A 19,812-nucleotide genomic window follows, 5' to 3' on the forward strand; every position below is an offset into this window, starting at 1 on the left:
TAGTCAGTCCGTCCGCCGCGCCGAGCCGCCCTCCGGGCTGCCGTGCTGAGCCCGCGCCTGCCGCGCCTGTCGCGCCTCCCGTCCCGCTGCCGCGCCATGGCGGCCCCCGGCACCGTCGCCTCCGTCATGGCGAGTAAGACCAAGACCAAGAAGAAACACTTCGTGGCGCAAAAAGTGAAGTTGTTCCGGGCCAGCGACCCGCTGCTCAGCGTCCTCATGTGGGGGGTGAACCACTCGGTAAGCGACGGGGCCGGGCGGGACCGGGGGGTGGCAGTGCCGCGGTGCCCGCGGGTGGCGGGAGCTGCCCCGGCCCCTCCCGGGCGGCGGTGCGGAAATGCACTGCAGTTCCCCCCCCCCCCCCACCTCACCCCTCCACCAAAAATTGTGAAGCGACGATGATGGAAGAAGTACATAGCGCGGCGAAGTTCCCCGACCTCCCGCGGCCGGCTCCGGCGGGGCGGTGCGCGGCTCTGCCCCCCGCTCCCTGCCCGCCCGCGCCCGGAGGAGCGTCACATGGCCGCGGGCGGCGGTACGGGCGCGCGGCGCTGCGGCGGTGCGGATCGGCGCGGCGGGCTCCGGCGTTCCCGCAGCCCTTCTGCCGCGCCGGCAGCCCCTGAGCCCAACTCGTGCGCGGCGCCCGCCCCGCTGCGGAGCCGCCGACTCCAGATGTGTTCTCGCATCGTTCCGTGCCGGAGCTCTACGCGTAGTTGTCAGTGTGTCCTTTAAATGAGGCCGGTTTTGTAGAGGCGACGCGTCGCCTCGGTGTTGCCTTTGTTTCCTACCCATCCAAATCCGCCGCCTCTCTTTGTGCGCGGTTCGGCGGTGCGGGCGCGGGTGTCGCTGCGGTCGGGTGACCCCACGAAGGCGGTGGCGCAGCGCTGCCGGTGGGTCGGTGCGAGCGGTGGCATCCTGCGGCACGGGCCGGGAAGGAGAGAGCTGCTTAAAGCCTCTGGTTGTGGAAATGTACGGGGTGCTGCTTGCCGGAATTAGGCCTACAGGATCCTCTTGTCCTTTCTGAATGCACGTGATTATTTTATAGAGATATCTCCTAGGCAGAGCTCTTGGAGGGCAGCAGGCTGGTGACACCGAGCTGAGATGCTGCTGGATGGGGCAGAGCTGCTCTTGGAGCAGAGCCCGCAGTGCTGTGTGCGTCAGCCCCAGCTGTTGCTGTGTGTCTGCTCTGGGCACAGCAGTGCTCACCGAGGGAAGTCCTGTGCCCTCCCAAGGGTTGTACCAAATAACAAAGCAAATTGGGACCAGCACAGTGCTGTGTGATTCCTACCATCCTGTGCTGCTGTGGAGTGCACGGCTGATCCACTTAGAAGATGTCATAAAGGCACACTTTGCCTTTGTGTGTAGTGCTAAAAATGGCAAATAGAAGGCCTGGAGTTGGTGAGGGGGGTTGGAAGGGTATGGCAAGCTTGGAGAGATGTAGGAATGTATGATTTTGTATGAAGGAAGGTGGTAGAATTGAGTATGTGCTGTGGATGCTCTCTGATGTCCTCACCTTGCAAACAAGGTGTAACCATGAGTAATGCTTTGAGCCTGTGGAAGCTGTGTCGTGTCGTCCTCCCTCCCCCAAGTCAGGGAGCATGCAAAAATAATTTGATGTGTGCAAATCCAGGTATCTCTTTGGCTAGGAACGCTGCATTGAAGTGCTGCTGGCTCCCAGGTTAGGTGCTCACCCTTTTGGTGTGTAACACTGAGTGCAGCAGTGGCTGACAGATGAAAATGAGTGCTTGGTGTGATGGGAGCAGCTCCAGTCAGAACTTTGTGCAGGAAAAGCACAGAGCACCTATGTGCACTCATTGAGGTCAGGAATTAGGCACGCTTATGTTTCTTAACAAAATAAACAGAAACCCACAGAAGAAAAGGTTAGACTAGGAAATGAGCATAAATTATAGTTAATGACGATAGTAATTAAATAAACTTAGAACATAGCACTCATCTGAAAAACTTTAAGACTGCTTCCAGAGCTGCGTGCAGCGACTCATGACATAGTCTCTGAGCCTTAAGGGCTCGAGAATAAGGATGGGGTCTGAAATGTGGCTCCTACATCTCAGCAGAATGTGGCTTACACTGGTATAAAGCACTTGGTGATGATTAAAAGGGGAAAGTAGTTTTTTTCTGTAGGCTTTTTGAATGTAGGGCCAGAATGCTGATACACTTGATGGCCAAGTTTTCAATTTAAAATCCAATATCATCCAAGTGTGAAGAAGAGCCATACAAAGAAACTGTGACAAGAGCTGTTAACCTATCCCCCCTAGAAGGAAGTATGACTAGAAAGGGAAGTGTTGCACATCAGCATCACAAAGTGATAAGGCATAAAGCAAGTGTGTGAAGGTCTGCAGGGAGGTGTGCTACCCAGGGCTCCTAAACACAGCACCTCCTCCCCAGCAGGCTGTGAGGAAATTGTTTTGGTAGCCTTTGAATAGGAGGGAGATAGAGATGGCAGAATCCTTCTTGAGATTGCAGTCAGGTTCAGGAATAATTTCAGAAGGCGCCTGAGGGAACGCAACATGTAAACGTTACTCAGATCCTAAGAAGCATGAAAATGTGCTCACATGGAGAGCAAGGCATTCACTTTTTTGGTTTGCTGAAAGATGCTGTTATGAAACTTTCACAAAGTGAAATGCCAGAAATGGAAGATGGGCTCTGCTTTCTGCAACCTGTTGTGGTTGTCCTGTTCCCAGCATTGGTGGGTCTGCTCTCTCATGTTGGCTGTCTGCTTCTATTAGGAGCTGGTTAGGAAGGCTGGAAATCTGTAGAAAGCTGTGCTTAGCTCCTTCAAAACATACCACCCACAAATATGGGGAAAATAGAATAATAGAAATGGATTTTGGCTAACTAGTTTTGAGGTAAAGAGTGAGACATTGGAGGCCTCACCTTCAGACTGTTTATTGATTAACACAGAAGAGAATGAACACCTAATGAAGTTCTTGAGAATAATGAATGTGCAAGTTTAAAAAAAAAAAAAAAGGGGCACTAAAACTCAGCCCCTAGAATCTGTAATCGCCATCTGTTTCGGGATGATTACAAGCTGATCTAAAAATTTGCCAGCGCTTGACTTCGCAGTGGCACTTGCTGCGTAATGAGCAAGTGAAACAAGAATGCATGGATCAAATGCCTTTTTTCTCCCCCAGCGCATTTGAGGAGTACATCAGAAAGACTATACTTTATGTGGGCGAATAATTCAACAGATAATCAACTGCAAAATTGCCTTCAACTGCTTACATGAGGCACCCTAAAGCCTGATGCTACTGTTGCACTCTCAGCTGTAATCTGGCTTGATCTTTTTAAGAAAAGTGGAACAACATGAGGGCATAACAAAAGGAGTGAAAGCTATGGAGCTCTGCTGTTTGCCAGTGTGACATCTCTACTGTTAGAGCTGAACAAGGAGAGAATAAAACCAGCGTGACATGGAAGTGTGACTTTCCACCTCCTGTGTCCTAGTATCTGTGCCATCGCATCAGGAAACCTGTAGTTCTACAGAGATACAAAATAATTACAGGATAGGTTATGCCCTCTGGAGTAAAAACTATTGGCTTATGTTTATCATAGCTAAGAAACCACACAGCGTTTACTACTGGTTATACATCTGCAGAACTTACTGCAACTTCTGGCTCCACGTTTTTTGTATGCTTTTACATGATAGAGTAGTTAAACCCTGAGGATACGGAACTGTGGGGCTGATTCGTGGCATCAGCTGTGAGCGCAGCAGACTGGCTGGGAGCTGCAGAAGGGCAGGGCTGCCCATGGGTGATGTTGTCAGCTCTGTGGCTAGTGCTTACATTAACGCAGAGCATCACTGCTGCAAATGCGCTCTGATAGCGGGTTTTCAAAGTGAGCGAGGCAAAGTAATGAAGCTTGAGTTATTGATCTTAGAGTCAACTCCAGATTTTTTAACAGCAAGCTGGAAAAAACCCTTCTTATTAATTGTTTAATGGAGGTAGTGGTAGATTATGTGGGAGAAGGCACTTTCTAAGAAGCAATGAGAAACTACGTATTAAAAAGCATTGATTACAGTCGAGGAGATAATAAAGCAATTAAAACTATTTTTGAAAAGTCATCTGGGCACTCAGCCCAGATGTTTGTATATAGACGGAAGTAGAACAGGAAAAGCTATTTACTGAGAGCTTGGTTCTTTTTTGGGTGTTAAGCTCTGTGTTGTTGAAGTTCACTTAATATTGGTTGTTTTTTTTTTTTTTGCATCTGTGTGGACAGACTACTAAAAATACAAATTGCAAGTATTTATTGTGATTGGATTGAAGATAGTAAATGGTCTTACGCGTGAAATAAAGGTGGGAGTGATACTTCGTGTGGGTGTCCTCTGAACTACTGAAAGGGAAATGTGCAATAGCTGCTGTTAGGGGTGAGACAGGAAGAGAGATGGAAAGAGATCTTGTAGCAGTTTCAAAACTGTGCTCTGTGGTTTCTTTCCCTCTACAAAATATGGCACTGCAGAGGTGAGGAGGTTCTTCTGCCTACATGGTTTTGAAACTGAGTTTCATTAACCTCAACGAGGAGGGCTGGACAATGTTCAGTAAAGCAAACAGGCAATGTGAATTGGTTTTGCTGACTCAGCTGAGTCATCTTATTTGAGTATCGTGATGACTTGAAAGAAATTCTGTGGTGGATTGTTTCAGGACTTCTTGTTCATTAAAGCAGTGCGTTATGCCTTTTGGCTACAGACTAGTAAACACTTATTTACCTCCTACACTTTAGGGTGATGAGCTTTGTTTACTGTAACTCTCACCTGTTGTGCAGTACCTGCTGTGCACACTCATTCTGTGCTCTTTGTGATGCAGAGCTCCATAGGCTATCTGTGCAGTATGGAGCTATCTCAGACCTTGGGAATAAGATGGAACTACCTATTATTAACCCTGTGTTTAATTTTGCCTAGCCTCTCAGGCTTGTGGTCATGTTGGCATAAAGATATCTTGATTTGTTGGAAGGTCGGTGTTGTCGTTGAATAATGCTTGGTATTTAGATGTCTAACAAAAGCCCTGCTTTTTCTTCCTTCCTTTTCACTGTTGGTGAGGTGCATCTTTTGCAAAAGAGCTGCAACAGTGTTTAAAAAAACATAGCTGCTATGGAATGGTAATGAGAAATCTTGTTAGCTTTCAAGGTTTGCATCCTGGAACCATGGTGAAATGGACTAGTTTTGAATTGTTGGGATGGTAACTTCTTGAATGTGGTTTGCTATGTGCACGTCTGTCTTATTGTAGAATCCAGGCTCTGTAGGAAGATCATAAGTTAATTAGTTTTGTGCTGAGAGAGAGTGCTTAATAATGGTGTTGTGAAAATTGTTGGAAGCAGCTGAATGCTGTAGTGATGGATGTCACAAACTGAAAAGGAAACATTGGATCTATCGTCAAAGAGCAGAACTGAATTGTTTGCAGTGGAAATACTTCTGGCCCTGTACCTTTTGGAATACTTATTTTTCATCTCACTTGGTGAACTACCACCTTGTGTACTGAGACAAGGTAATTAGTCTAATCCAGCTCTTTGGGGAGCATTTTAAGTTCCCAAGGCAACCTTAATAACATGGCTGTGAGTATATACATGATCCTTTTAGATTCTAAGAGAAAACTTAAAAACAAACCAAAAATTCCATTTGTTGCCTTACTGGAAAGCCTGTGGAACTCCCCAGTGGGGCTGGGTTTTGCAGAACGACGCTGTTACTATCTGAACTAACTCACTGAGTCCCATTTTTCCCAGGCTCCCCTCTTATTGTCCCTGCTATGTGCTGGCTCACCTCTCACAATCCTGCTGTTCCTGTTTGTGCATCTTATCAATCATGTCTTTGCCGTTCCAGCTTTCCTGGTTGACAGGCTCAGCCGTATCTGCTTTTCCTGATCAGTAATTATTCAGCTACTAACTAATAGCCCAGCAAAAATATACATTCAATTCTTAGATGTACCATCATGCTCAGAATTCATCATGTAGCCATTCAAACAGCAGTGCCATCACAGACTGTGGTGAAGCAGAAAAGGTGGTGCAAAGCTGTTGCTGTGTAAGGAAGTGCCAATTTACACTACAATAAGGTTAATCAAACCACAACCTCTGTAACTGTTGCTGGACTTGTTTCTGCTGTTTGGCACTGAGCTGATCCTGTATTGAGTTCATCTAGGACAGTGCGCTAAGGCGGGAAAACTACATTATTCACTTTTCTATTTTAGGGTGTGTTTTGTAGCTGAATAAGCCATATCCTGAAGTGTCAGTCCCAGCTTAAAAGAGCACCTGCAAATGCTGTGTAATAGTGGAAGGTGAAGACTGTCTTAGTTGCTTAGGACAAGCAGAGGGACTCTTAGCTCTGGTTTGTGCTCTTCAGTTTCCCTGTCAGCAGTTCAGTTTCACATTTGGAGGTGAACCGTTGCGTCTAGGCAAAATACTTGAGAACCCTCACTCTGGAAGCCTTTCCAATTATTTTAACCTTTTTAAGCACACGTGTGGGCATGTGTTTTGTAAGAGATGCAGTAATTTGTTATACCTGTCAGCTTCCTTGGTCTTATGGAAGACACTGAGGCATCTAAGCTTTCAATTTCTATCTGGGTAGATGACAGATGTCTTTAGAAAAGCTGCAGTGGCTTCGTAGTGACTGCTGTTTTCGAAGTTGCTCTTAGATGTAAATGATAATGGCCAGAAGACTTTCTCAGCAATACTTCATGAGAGTCCTATCTTAAAGATTCTCTTGAGCAATATCAAGGCTGTGGTTATAGCAGTCCCTCTTCTTGGGTGGAGGAGAGAACAATCTTGGTTAGCCTGAGACTAGCCTGAAGAAGGCAGCTTAAAAAGGGTTTTATTATATTGAGCTGAAACTGAGCAATATCTGATTAGCTTGGTGGCAAGCCTCCATAACTCTGTTACCAAAACTAATAGCACTGCTACAGTGCCCTTCATCTAGGGGAGTGCATCATGGTGCAAGGTAGACGTACAGCTGTTTTGCAGTGGTTGGTTCTGCTTTGATCATATTGCCCAGTGTATTGTAGACTTCTTCCAAGATTATTTGGGTACCAGAAATGTTGCAGTAGTTACAGGCTGAGTTTGTTCTGTGTACTGGTTTTCTTTCTCAGTGATGCGAACTGTCTGCATTTAGAGAGGATTTTATGGTATTCTGCTGTAGTGTAGCCCTAAGCATGGGTTGGGTTCTGGATGAAATCTTCCTAGAGGAGCTCGTGGATGCAATTGCCATGGTGTGTGAATCAGACATTATGGTTGGCTGTGTCTGAAAAACCAGTCAATCTATGTAACAAAAGCAAGGTTGCTAGTCATGTCTTTTTAAATGTCTGTATTTTGGTTTAAATCTAGAACCAGATCTAGGTGATCAAATTGCAAATTACCAAAAATTGAGAGGGCGTTTGAATGAGAACTGGGATATTTTTAAAGACTTTGACGTTGCAATCCTAGGAATTCTTTATTGTAAACAGCTGGTGATGGATGAGGTTTCTTTTTTGCTTCTGTGTAATTTTGAGAGCAGCAGAATGAACACTTCAATTCAGATGATCAGTCCTAAAACTTACGTCTCTTTAATAGATCGTTCCTATTTCAGAAAGCATTATTTTCCTTAGCAGATCGTAAAAGCCATCACTCAGATCCTGTTCATAGTTTCTTCTCTGTTGTTTGTACTTGTCACATGCTGTTCTGTTTCCAGGGGTTTCCTGTGCCTTTTCCAATTGTGAAAAAAATCACATGGTCTGTTCCAGACTTCGATTATAAAGCCTATGAATACACAACTTCAATTTTTAAGATGGTATGCAAATCAGTTCTCCATTTGTAAAATACATATTAGAGGCTGCCTGGTAGAAGTAGTGGTAGCATCTAAAAGCTCACGCTTGAAGTAAGGGTTTTTACTGTAAGGCCTCCAAGAGGAAGTACTTACTAAACCTATTCTCTGTTGGCTATTCGAAATATGCGGTCGTGTTTCTGGGAAAGATAGCAGCCTAAAACACACTGACTTCACTGGGAAAACCCGTGTCCAGCCCCACAGCCCAGCTATGGAAGCCCAGGGAGTGACTCAAGGCTGAGGTGCAGCCAAACCCCGCCAGGCCCTGCTGGTGCCTCATGTGGGCCGGGGGCTGGCTGCTTCTCACACCCAGTGCTTTTTCCCCTGTTGCAAAGATCAGGTTGGTGGAGGAGGGCAGAAGAGATTTTCTGGCACAGTTGTTCTTCCTGGGCCTGAGCGGAATCATCAGCACAGCGAGATTTCAGTCTGACTCATGCTGCACTTGCGGCCTGCGGTGAGCCAGGCAGCCTTCTGCTCGTGCACAGCAAGCGCAACCAAATGCATGCAACTCTTTCTGAGTTCACCACTTGTCTTTTACAGGCTGGGGGGAGAATAATTTCCAGAATCTTGGTGCTTGTTAATGCCAGCAGCTCACAGACAAAGTCTTGTAACCCCTGTTCTCAGCAGTCTTTGCCCATTCTTATAGATGCTGCAAGCTCCTGATGCAGCAGTTTCCCCAGCTGTTATTTTGGTCTTCAGCTGATTCAACAATGCTGCTTTCTCCTTCCTACCTACAGCAGCAGGCGGCTCTGGCTGATTCTTTCACTAGGGCATGCTGTGCCCCAGGGCTGTGCTGGTGCAGGGATGTAATATGCTTCAGATGTCTCTTGGCTCACACTCCTGCCCTCTTCCCACTGAACCTAGGTTCCCTGCCTGTGGCAAGGCAAAACAGCATTCAAACCTGGAGCATCTTGAATTGTGTCTGTGTTCTGCACCATCTTTGTGGTGAGATTTCCATTACCACATCTCCCAGTACCACTTGTCAGGGATTTTTTCCCCAAGTACTGTATTACCTGTGGTTAGCAGTGGTCATCTTCTCTTGAAAAGCAAACCAATTACTTCTCAGAATATTCTTTGTACTTGCTCATTCTTTCAGAGAAGGTATATTGCATGTTTCTCCTTGGAAGCTGTTGGGATGTTTTTAATATAAAAAGGAACATGGATCTTCTGTGTTTACTTGTTGAACTTGCAGGTCATGGTCTTTGGGAAGAGTTAACTTGGGAGACTAAGCTAATTCATTTCTAATTAATATTTCCATGGTAAGCACTGTCTAAATAATTTTTTAAAAAAGCCTGGGCTCTTTAAAGGAAGAATATAGATTTGATTGCATAGTTCTCAAGATTGGAAATTATAGAGCCACATGTCTAGACAGGATTTGAAAGTGCAAAGATTGCCCTGCTTTTCTTTTACTTAATTCAAGTACTGATGCTAGCTGGCATGTGTCACTTGGAAGAGATTTAATACCTACATCTTCAGGTTGGTGGAAGAAATAAGAGAGAAGTGAGACAGAGCATGTAGCTTCATGCTTCACGTTATTTACCGTTACCTTCCTAGCTGACAAGTTTGTCTGAGAATTGGTTTGTTGTGTTTCTGCCAGTTATGTTTTGCATCTTCCCCCCGCAGTTGATAGACTACGGAAGTGAACCCTGAAATAAGCTTTTCATTTAAGTTGCGTATTACCTTCCATTTTCACTTCCATTTCTCTGAAATATGTTTTAGTCTTGGCAACTCAAGGACTTTGCTGTTCAAGTAAGCACTTTGTGTGTGCTGTTGTAAAGATTCCTCAAGAACCTTAGCATCCTGAGAACAGCACTGTTAATCTGGCAGATTGTGTAAGAAGAAATAATACTGAGACTCTTATCTTGCACAGTGATGAGAAGGTAAACATTTAGAAGTGGAATAATCCTGCTGTTGATGCAGTTGTGTCATACAGTATATAGCTACAACTTGTGCCAACCACCTTCATCTTTTTAAAAACATGCATGTCTCTCAGAGATCTGCCAGTAATGGCAAAGCTTTCAGATGTATCAGCCTGGAGCTTGAGGTGGAGCAGACAGAAGTGTGCAGCCACATTGGCTGTGGCTTGGAGGGTTTTACCATTGCAATAGCTTTTCCACTGAGGCTTTGGAGGTTATTTTTTTTCCAACAAGTCTGACAAACCAGGAATGAAAATGCTCAGCTATTAGACTCTTTGACTGTAAAATACATAGTGTGCTGTGAGTCATAGCACTGCTGCTGCATAACTGATGGCAGCTTGCAATTTTCTGTTTTCTTTTTTAGAAACAGACTAGTCAAAAGATTGGCATTGTTGAATTTTACTGTACCCTCCAGGACAGAGTAGCTCATTTTCTGTCTGATTAATCTACTGCTTTGTCAAGTGCTTCCTGAGGTCTTAGTCCTGTGTATTTGCATATATTTGCTGGAGTAATGTTAATGGGAAAGTGAGATCTGCCATGTAGCCAGCTGCCTCTGGGCACACTGCATGGCTAGCAGTTGGTATATGGTCAAACAGTCCAAGGTAGGTATCTGCTTGGGCTGGTCACGCTGGCTCAAGATACGGGTAGTGAAATCCACTCTTAAATGTTTACAAGGTGACATATCAGATAGTGATGCTTATGTGGATATCTCAAATTTTGGAGTTCTTGGGTAATTCCCATCAGAAGTTTGGGAGCAACAAAAAAATAGTGCAGGACTTGCTTCAATTCTGAGTTAAGCTAACAACTAATGACAATACACTTTAATCTCTTTAATCATCTATAACTATCCAGACAGTGGCTGCAGAATATCATAGAATCATTGAATGGCCTGGGTTGAAAAGGACCTCAGAGATCATCTAGTTCCAACCCAGCAGGGTTACCCACACTAGATCAGGCTGCTCAGAGCCACATCCAGCCTGGCCTTGAACACTTCCAGGGAGTAGTTGCATTTCTTGATTGGAAATATAAAATATTTTGTGTTAATATAAACCAGTGGCTTTTTCCTTGTCATTTAATTCCTGTGCTATTAAACAGAAGGCATTTAATTAATGTTGATAACTTTGCATGGTGATTTAGAGTTGTGGAATAAAATCATTTACTAATGAACTATTTCAAATGTCTATTATCTTGCTTTTTTCTCCCTCCAAGGAGAGCTCAAGTTCAGGAAGCACAGTACGAATGTGAAGCTGCGGTGCTATGTGCTTTGTGATGTCTGCCTGAGATGGGGGCTATGAGGCATGGCTCCAGTCCCTGGAAATTAACATTGTGTGGAGCAGGGAGGGAACAGAGATGTGAGACGTGATGCAAGTTGGTTTAGTTTAAAATAACTTCCAAAATGACTAAATTCTCCTCGTGGCCTTTCTAAGTACTGGTGGTAGCAATTAGTGGGCAGGAGAACATGCTGCGAGTCCGGCTGTGTTACTCCTTTCTGCTGAGGGTTTTTCCTAGCTGCAAATGTTAACCAAACAGAAATGGAGAGGAAATGGAGGTGTGCAGGCTGTGTTATTTTTAAACCGGACTGCAGATGGTCCAAATCCATAGTAACTGTTCTGGATCTTGGAAACGCTTCTGTTTGTACCAGTGATAGAGACTGACACTGGAGTTGTTGCTGAACCTAACAGTCAATGTGTTAAACTTAATCCATCTTAGATTGCGGCATTTAGTGCTGTGGCTTTTGCAGCAGTAGTACAGAAACCTCAGTCTGCTTTCCTGAATCTTTGTCCACAACTTAGAAGATGCCACTTTTTTCATTTATTTCTCTGGTATGAGCCTCCTTCCTGGCATTATATTGGGCTGTGGAAGGTCTTCCTTACAGAAATGATACGGTACCCTTCTCTCCATGCTTATGGCAGCTCTTCTAGTTTTGAATGTGCATTGCTTTCTACTTCTGTGGCTGTGGCTCTGTTGGGTCTGTGACTACTGGAGGAAATCTTTCCTGCAAGTGACGAGTGTTGCTTATGCTAAGTAACAATTTGCCAGACACACTGGTAGCTTTTTTGCATCTCCATGTGCTGTGGGAATCTGAGTGTGAATAAGCAGTTCTGGAGAGGGTAACTTTAATACAGCTGTGATGTGTTGCTTCACTTCTGTCCCCTTCCAGCAGCAGTAGCTCAGGTTTTTTTCTTTCATTTTTTTCATTGTCCTTAGTATCATGCCCCTGATCAAACTGTTTAACTTACCAGTTCAGCAGGGAAAGCTCGTTGGGGAGGAGGAGATATTTCTAGGAAAGCAAGTAGTTGTTTTCTGATGGAATCTGGTGGTGCAGAAGTCATAGCAGGGCAATCCTGGGGGGTGTGATAACAGCTGGAAGCGAGTCTGCTCCCCTCACCAGGTTAGCAGATGCTTGATTTGGATGGTATCCCTTCAGCCTCATTCTTCCCAATTTTAACTTCACTTACACTCTATACGCTTGCAAACTCTCACAGTAGTACTATTCTATAGTTGTCTCAAGCAAGCAGGTGTAATATTTACATGAGCAAAAATCTCTTCTTGAAATGACATGCATTTTTCTGTGTGGTGACCACACGCTGCCATGTGCTTTGTGGTACATTTAATAGTTTATCAGCTTACTGAAAACTTTGCTTCTGCACCTACTGCTGTCCAGTGCACTAAGTTATGTTTGTTGAGGCTGGCGTAAGACTCTGATCTGCCACTCCAACAGATGTACCTTAAATTCAAGTGACTGCTCTGCTAGTGAGCTGCTTTTGCAGCTGGTCTTTTCTTAGGTGGGCTTTCCACCAAGACATGTCAGTCAGTGCCACTCACAGCACTACCTATGATGGAAGGTAAAGGGATAAATGCCTCCAGTTGAGCCTTTCCCAGCTGCATCTGTTTCTAATAACAGGAGGCCTGGTGCCTCCTGCTTAGTTCATGCTGGCTCTAGTGTTTGTCTGATCATCCAGTAAATCAATTCAGCTTGCCAAAAGACCAGAAACTAATCTGGTAAAAATGCTGGTTTGACCTTTAGTTTTTTGTTCTTGCCTTTCCTGGGATCATAGGATGCAGGATGGTGCTTGCACAGACTTGGGCAGCCCTGGAGCTGCAGCCAGAGTGGAGCAGAGCAGAGTGAACGCTGTAGTACTGTGTTCTATGGCAAAGTCTGAGTTTAGAATTCTTCTGACAATGAATTGGTCTGACAGTGAGCATTTTCACTTCTTACTCTGTTAGGCTTCCATACGTCAAGCCTGATACTTGGCAGTACTTAGGTGCTAGCATGCTTTCACCAGCAGATTTCAGGCTGTGCATGAGTTGTGGTGCATCTGCTCTGTGCAAATGTTCTAGCTCTTCCTGTTTTAGTGACAGCAAACCCTCGTTTGGGCCTGAGGAATCTTCAGAGCTGAAAATGCTCTGTGTAGGACTTGTGCATCAAATATTCAGAGCACAATACAGAGTATTCAGGACCAGAGTGCTGGTCTTTCAGTTGTTTTGTCTTTGGTGTTGTTTTTTGTTGTGGGTTTTTTTTTTTTTTTTTTCTTGTTTTGTTGCTAACCTTTCTACCATAGTTCTTGCAAGAGTTGTTAGAGCCTACCTGGAGGCTTTTCTTTGTATCTTTAGTATTCTCTGATATCTTTAATAAGTAATATATTTTTATGTGAAGGTCTCCAGAGAGAATTGCAGCTGCATACATGTATAAGTGTTCTTGGGAGGTGTAACACTCCTGATGTTCTCAGAATACAGACAAGATATGTTACCTCATTTTGATGCATCATAATACAGTTATTGTGATTGTTTTCCAGGCTTCCTCCTTTCAGCATTTTCCATGCAGTGGTACCCTGAGAGCTGTCTCTTGTCACATGTTATGGATCTGCTAAGCAGTAAACTTGAATGAAGTTGTTAAACAAGAATTTTGATGCTTGGCTATAGTATACTTGTAGAAAGGAATTGAGTTTTATCTTCTCAGGTCATACTGAATAAATGAATTCAGATCTTGGTTCTAGCTATGGTTTATTCATGTTAGGTGTCCCTGGTGCCTTGCTTTCCTATGGATGAGGAAACTTGGAAGTATGACGGATAGCTGCTGCTTTGCCAAATGTTCTCAACATTTGAAATCTAGGTGACACAAAGTATGTCTGGCTGTGTCTGTGAAGTGCAAATGCAATAGCAGTGCTGAGGTAGCTACTTCTGGTATGTGCAACAGAACTGTAAATTCCCTCCTGAAACTGGAGAGTGGCATATTCACATGCAGCCTGGTAATTTCAGCAGGCTTGAAACACAGTCAGCTGTCTTGGCAGATGGCCAAGGACACAGGAGGCTGCTGGAAAACTTCCAGGTGCTAATAGAGAGCATTTTGGTTAAATTTAACTATGGCCACTGACTCTTAGTCTGCGTATTTCTATCTGTTAAAATGTGTTTGTTCTTAAAACTAAGATTTGATTTAAAAACCTGTTCTAATACTCAAAGGGTGAGGCATGCAGTATCCATATGATGTGGATCTTATCTCTGTTAAGAACAGTAAGGGCTGAAATATCAGTGCTGTTTGAGTGAGAGGATGTAGCCCACTGCATTACGTTTCTTTGGGTGCCACACACACTCAAAACAACCTGGATATTTCAGAAGCTTTAAAATATTTGTCAGCGGCCTGAAATCCTCCCAGCAAACACTGCTGCATTAGTTATGAAGTCTGTTTTATTGCTGGTATAATGAGCTCTTTAAGCAAACAAAAATTTTGGTGTTGTAGGATTGTGGTGTATCCTTGGCCTTTGGCAGGACGTTGGTTGTGCAGGTTGGCTGCGAGCCTGCTGGATCTGTTATTGTCCCAGCTGTTCTACTGCTGATGCAGTGGCAGTGACAAAATGGAATGGTGGGGCCAGCCCTCGTTTCAGGATGCGTCCATAAAGGGAAGAACGTATTAAAGCAAGGCAGGATGATGTTATTCTTTGCTTCATTTGCAAGAAATGGGGAACTTCAGACCCAAAACTTAAAATTTCAGACTCCAAAGAATAAACACAGGATTTGTCAGGCTGCTGCTGAAGATGAAGGTAGTTATGTATAAGTGCCTTCCTGTGAAAATTCTTGCAAATGGTTCTTATTCTGATATCATTACTAGTTTGGGAGAGGGGGGAAGTAGATTACTGTAGTATCTGCAGGAGTGCTGCCATGATTGCTGAATGGATGTGGGATTAGTTCAGCTCTCTTTGTAGAAGTGTATTAGAAGTTCCTTGCATGAAGGGATTGTCAGGTCAAGGAGTCAATCTAATTGAATGCAGGAGCGATGAAAGGTGAGGTGATGCTGTCTCTGGAAAACATTTCAGGCAGCTGGTGCGGACATGTAGGTGTCTATGAAGTGAATGGGCATGCGTCAGGCCTGTAAGGACATCTGTGTAAGGACAAGTGTCTGAGGAGCCTTCAGATGAAGCTCTCTTTAAAAGAAATAAAATTTGCATGTCTGAATGATGTGAAAACTTGTTTAGGTTTATGGCTCTTGCTCAGTTTTTGTTCCCAATTACTTGTATGTAACTGCATCATCACCTCAGTTCTGTCGCTGTACTGTATAAAGTAGTTTCTACTCCTGTCATTCCCTCAGACATGTTAAAATCTGCAATAAAGTTGCCATGTTTTAGTGCATGGTTACATAGGCTGTACCATCTTATTGTGGAGGTCTGACCTTTAAATAACTGGTTTTTTTATTCATGAAAAAGATCTGTCTGGTTCATTACTGCATTTCTTTCTGGTCTGACTTCTGATCCTTGCACTGATTAGTAAAATTAATTTCTGAGTTGCCTTGCAAATTAGCTTTGGAGGTGAGTAGATAGGCTTTTGTGTGATCAGGCTGCTCAGCTCTGCTCAACTCCACTGCACCTCTGCTGAGACTACAGCAATACATCCCTGAACAAGGTTCTTTGCTCAGCATTTTTTATTTTGATGAGTGAGTCAAGGTTGTACAGTGAAGGGAGGTGATGGTGTGCAAAGCAGTATCCTGTGTGGTAGGGCCACGGGAATGCATGTTGTGCGGAGGGGTTAGAAAAACTATTTTCTATTGAGACTGAGGCAATTAAAGCTAAGGCTAAGGGAGGTGAAAACAAGGGAGCTTCGTTCTGTCAGTCACTGGAAAAAACATGCAACTAAGTGACTTTGATGTTGCGATGTGAACACGGTGTGGACGTTTATTTCAGTGTGGCTTAAAATCAATGTCCTACTGCTTGTCTGAAGAAATGCTTAACACTTGGAAGCCAAGCATGAATGTTACTTGTATGCTAAACGTGCCAAATATTGTGAATCTTATTTCAAATGCTGGGTTAGTTTTGGATTTTTTTGGAGGGGAGGGGTGGCTTTGATTTTAAAAACTGTTTGGTTTTAGTGTTTGTGAGTCTCCTCTGTGCCTGGTGGGTGAAACAGTGCCCTTCTAACTCTGGATATGTAAGAAACTGTTCTGAAATATATTAACCTTTTTGTGAGCACCTTTATTCCAGAAACTGATGGAACTAGTTCTATAGCTATTACAAATGTAATGTTATGGAGTGCTATACATACCGTTACCTCTCTATGTAAGAAGTGGTGCACGGTGGAGGCATGGCACTGTTCAGGCCTGTCTAGCTCTTAACTACTGTTCAACGCTGGTTTTTGAGTTGAAGTATCTGTGTTCACAAAAGACTTAGCAAAAAGGATTTTTTTCTTGCAGTGTGTACAGCACATGTCATTAAGGGTTTGCTTTTTAAGGCATCTTCAGTGAGACTTTAAGATTTTTTTTTTGCAGTGATTACACTGGGAAAATATTGAGCTATGCTTTTCTGTCCTGTATGGCTGTACATGAATTGTTCCAGATGTTGTGCACTGGTGTGAACTACATCCCCTACCTCTTATTTCTGCTGCTCACATCAGTTATTCAGAGTATCTGACCAAAATAAAAATGTTAAGTAACTTGTATCTCATCGGCTTTAGTTGTAAAACAGCCTCACCTTGCTTACTTAAATTACTGATTTATATAACTTTCAAATCTGTTAAGTAATCCATTTTAAGTATGCTTAGCAAAAAAAAAAAAAAAAAAAACCTCCTCAGGTGCAGGAGAGACTTAACTGCAAAATTGTGCATATGGGCCAGTACGTATTAAAGGATCAGGTTAAAGATGAGCAGCTACTAATTCTTTTAGGAAATGCTTCAGTTCAAAATCTGTATAAATCTAATCTTCAGAGTTAAATATGGCAAATGTCTGCTGAAAATGTTAATAGTCTGCTCCCTCCTGGACTTCTCATATGTTTAAGCCAGGATCTTGACTTCCTTGTTTATTTTTTAAAGGCCAGTTGCCTGCTGTTGTGCAATGCTGAGTCCTCTCTGCTTGAGGCTTGGCTAATGGATGTATGGCTGCAAGATGAAGGAGGGCCCTGCTCTTCTTGGATGCATGGTGCTGATCAGTGACAGGAATGCCATGAAAAGGTAGACTTACCATGGAAGAAAAATGTGTTTCTTGCATTGGCAGGGACATGGTCTGCTCTCAGGAACTGCAGTATACTGGACACAAATGGTTTCACAGCTGCACTTGATTATCAGCCTGTAATTAATGTGAGCTGCTCACCTGAGCTGGAGCTATTGTGTGCTGCCAGCTCCTCGTGCAAGCTGTTGTTTGGGCTCTAGCTCTGGTGTCTGTGTGCTGGATTGCTGTTTGTGGGACTGCTTTTTGTTTCCTGTGGTGGTGATGTGTTTTTTTTTAACTAGTGCTCAGATGTAGCAGTCACCAAAAGATGATAGTTTTCATGTCTCCATTTCAGAAGGGTGAAGAGAAGGGCTGTGTTTGCTTTTCGCTGACTTCTCTGTTGCAGACTCCTATCCTGCAGTTGTTTCCTGGTAGCAAGTTGGGTTTGTAAACAAAGTTGTGGGCTTGTGCAGTTGGTCAAAAAAATCCACCTGGGGCCTGTCTGCGTGGACATGTCAATGTGTGCGAATGTATTGGCTTTCAGCAAAGTACCCCACTGTCTGGAGCCCAGACTGTGGAGTTTGGGGTTGATGTTCTGTTCTAATTGAAATATAAATGACTGATGTGGGATCTAGATCTATTGTAGGGAGTTGGCTGACAATAAAGTTCAGCTACCACTTAAATCGCAGTCAAAATTGTTTTTGAGAGCCATAAAAGTAACTTTATCAAATTCATGTTTTTCCGTCTTTGGATTTTCAGACCTGTTTTATTAAGGGGCTGAGGCACATTTTTTAAGAATAAATACAAGTGTCTTTGCAACACCAGTACTGTATACCCGTTGCACTTATTACACAGTTGTCATCACATAAAATGACTGAAATGATGAGAGCAGACTCGGTGGTGGTGGTTTGTTTTGTTGTTTTTTTTTTTTTTTAAGAAAGGTGTAAGCATCTCTGATGCTTACATCACACGTTGTGTCAAGGTCTCTCATTCAAAAAGATGCTATTTAAAAGTACAGATGGAGGAAAAAAGCAAATAAACACACCATAAACCTAATGAAGCAAATAACCACACAGCTCTTTAAGGCTTGCAGCTCTCAAGGTGACGTGGAGATGGATGTATATGACACGAAGATGTATTGAGGATGACCATAACTGTTCAGGAGTGAGAAATTAGTGGTACACCAATATACAATGGAGTCCAACAAGTAATTGTTGCGAACTACTAACAGGAATAAAGGGTAAACCAGACAAGGTTGCCACAGCACTGTGTAAGTCCAGCTTGAACCTACATTTTGAAGGCTACAGTCCTTATCTCCTGTCAAGAAATGTAGTAAAGCTCTCTCTGCTTTGAGATGAGGGCAACGGGATGATCAAAAACATGGAACAGCTTTGATGCAAAGAGTTGTCTAGTAAGTCAAGACTCTGTGCTGAAAGAGATGTGGTAAGTCAAAGGCAAAAATGAGGATTGGACAAGTAACTTCTGCCTTTTTCCATGCAAGATGCAGGAGTCGGGTTCAAACTGAACAAGCAGTGGTTCTTGCAGGGAGGAGTCAAGCTCATTGGTAAAGGGTTTTGTGGATGCTAAGAATTTACGTAAATTCAAGGTTATAGTGGCTGAGTGTTGAAAAGCCTGACCAATTGAGTGTTACTAAATGCATAGCAATTACATTCTGTGCTGAGTTGGAGGGTGGGGAGAAAAGTGGTGTGTTCACTCCTTGTAGTGTTCCCTGAGATACTTACAGTCTCTGCCACATAGGGCTGGGCTGAGGGGCTTTCAGCTGAGCCACAGCACTTTTGTATTGTGCTCTTGTTGGTGTGTGACAGTACCTCAGCCAGGACTGCTGGAGAGGCCTGGGGGTACATCTTTGCAGTAGTTTAAGATTATTCTGATGTTTCTGCTTCACTTTAAAAGGTGAGTGCAGAAGAATTACGGGATTCTGTGTCTTTGCACTATATTTGTCTAAAATGTATCAGATATGATGTTGTTATTATGGTCTTGGAGTCTCAAATTTGAATTCTTGGATAATAAAAGCATCTTCAATATTAGATTACAAATTGTTGATATACTAGACTTTGCCTATGTTGTAAGAAGAGCACTGATTTTTAAGTTGTCAGTGTGATGAACATCTGCTTTACCAGTGACAAGTTATTGCTGCATCAGTTCATAATGTGTATTTTCTATATTTCTAGCTTATTACCGCACAGTAGAAACCTGGTTGAATTTAATGATCTTGCTGCAGTGGATTTGAAAGCAGTATGAATATAGTGCTAGCTCTGTTTTTACTTGCTGTAAAGGATTTTCTGGCCAGTTCTTTGCAGTTTGGTTAAGTATTCCATATTTGTTTCTAAAATAGTCTGATACAAATGCCTCTTACCAATGCACATTCCAATGTGTATGCACTTGTATGAGCTCACACAGAGGATGCTGTTCTGATAGAACTTAATGTTCCCTTCCTCGGTTTAACCTGTGAGACTGCGGTTGGTTTTGTTAGATGCTGTACAAAGGGTTCATAACTGGGCAAGGGAGGCTACTGATAATCAAGAGCTGTGTTGAGTTCTTGCTTTACCATCTAATCTTTGTGCTTTCAGTTGTCCACACAGATAATCGAAATGCTGAACCTTGCTTTTCCTTGTAATAGGATGGGCGGAGGGAAAGCTTTGCTGAAGAGTTTATTGTAAGAAGTAAATCTTGCCTTTGTC

At 43.5% G+C, this 19,812-nt stretch overlaps 1 protein-coding gene across 2 annotated transcripts in view; it reads left to right on the plus strand.

Moving 5' to 3' along the window:
- PIP4K2A (phosphatidylinositol-5-phosphate 4-kinase type 2 alpha) overlaps nt 1-19,812 on the plus strand; it is a 99,974-nt gene continuing 80,162 nt past the window's right edge. The window contains exon 1 of one of the 2 annotated variants that reach the window (XM_052693252.1): nt 1-237. In XM_052693252.1, coding sequence (XP_052549212.1) covers nt 97-237 — 141 coding nt within the window. In that variant the 5' untranslated portion in view covers nt 1-96. The remainder of the gene's footprint in view (nt 238-19,812) is intronic. The other variant, XM_052693251.1, reaches the window with a different exon arrangement.

Source organism: Tympanuchus pallidicinctus, unplaced genomic scaffold, assembly GCF_026119805.1.
Source record: "Tympanuchus pallidicinctus isolate F22 unplaced genomic scaffold, pur_lepc_1.0 scaffold3, whole genome shotgun sequence".
NCBI lineage: Eukaryota > Metazoa > Chordata > Aves > Galliformes > Phasianidae > Tympanuchus > Tympanuchus pallidicinctus.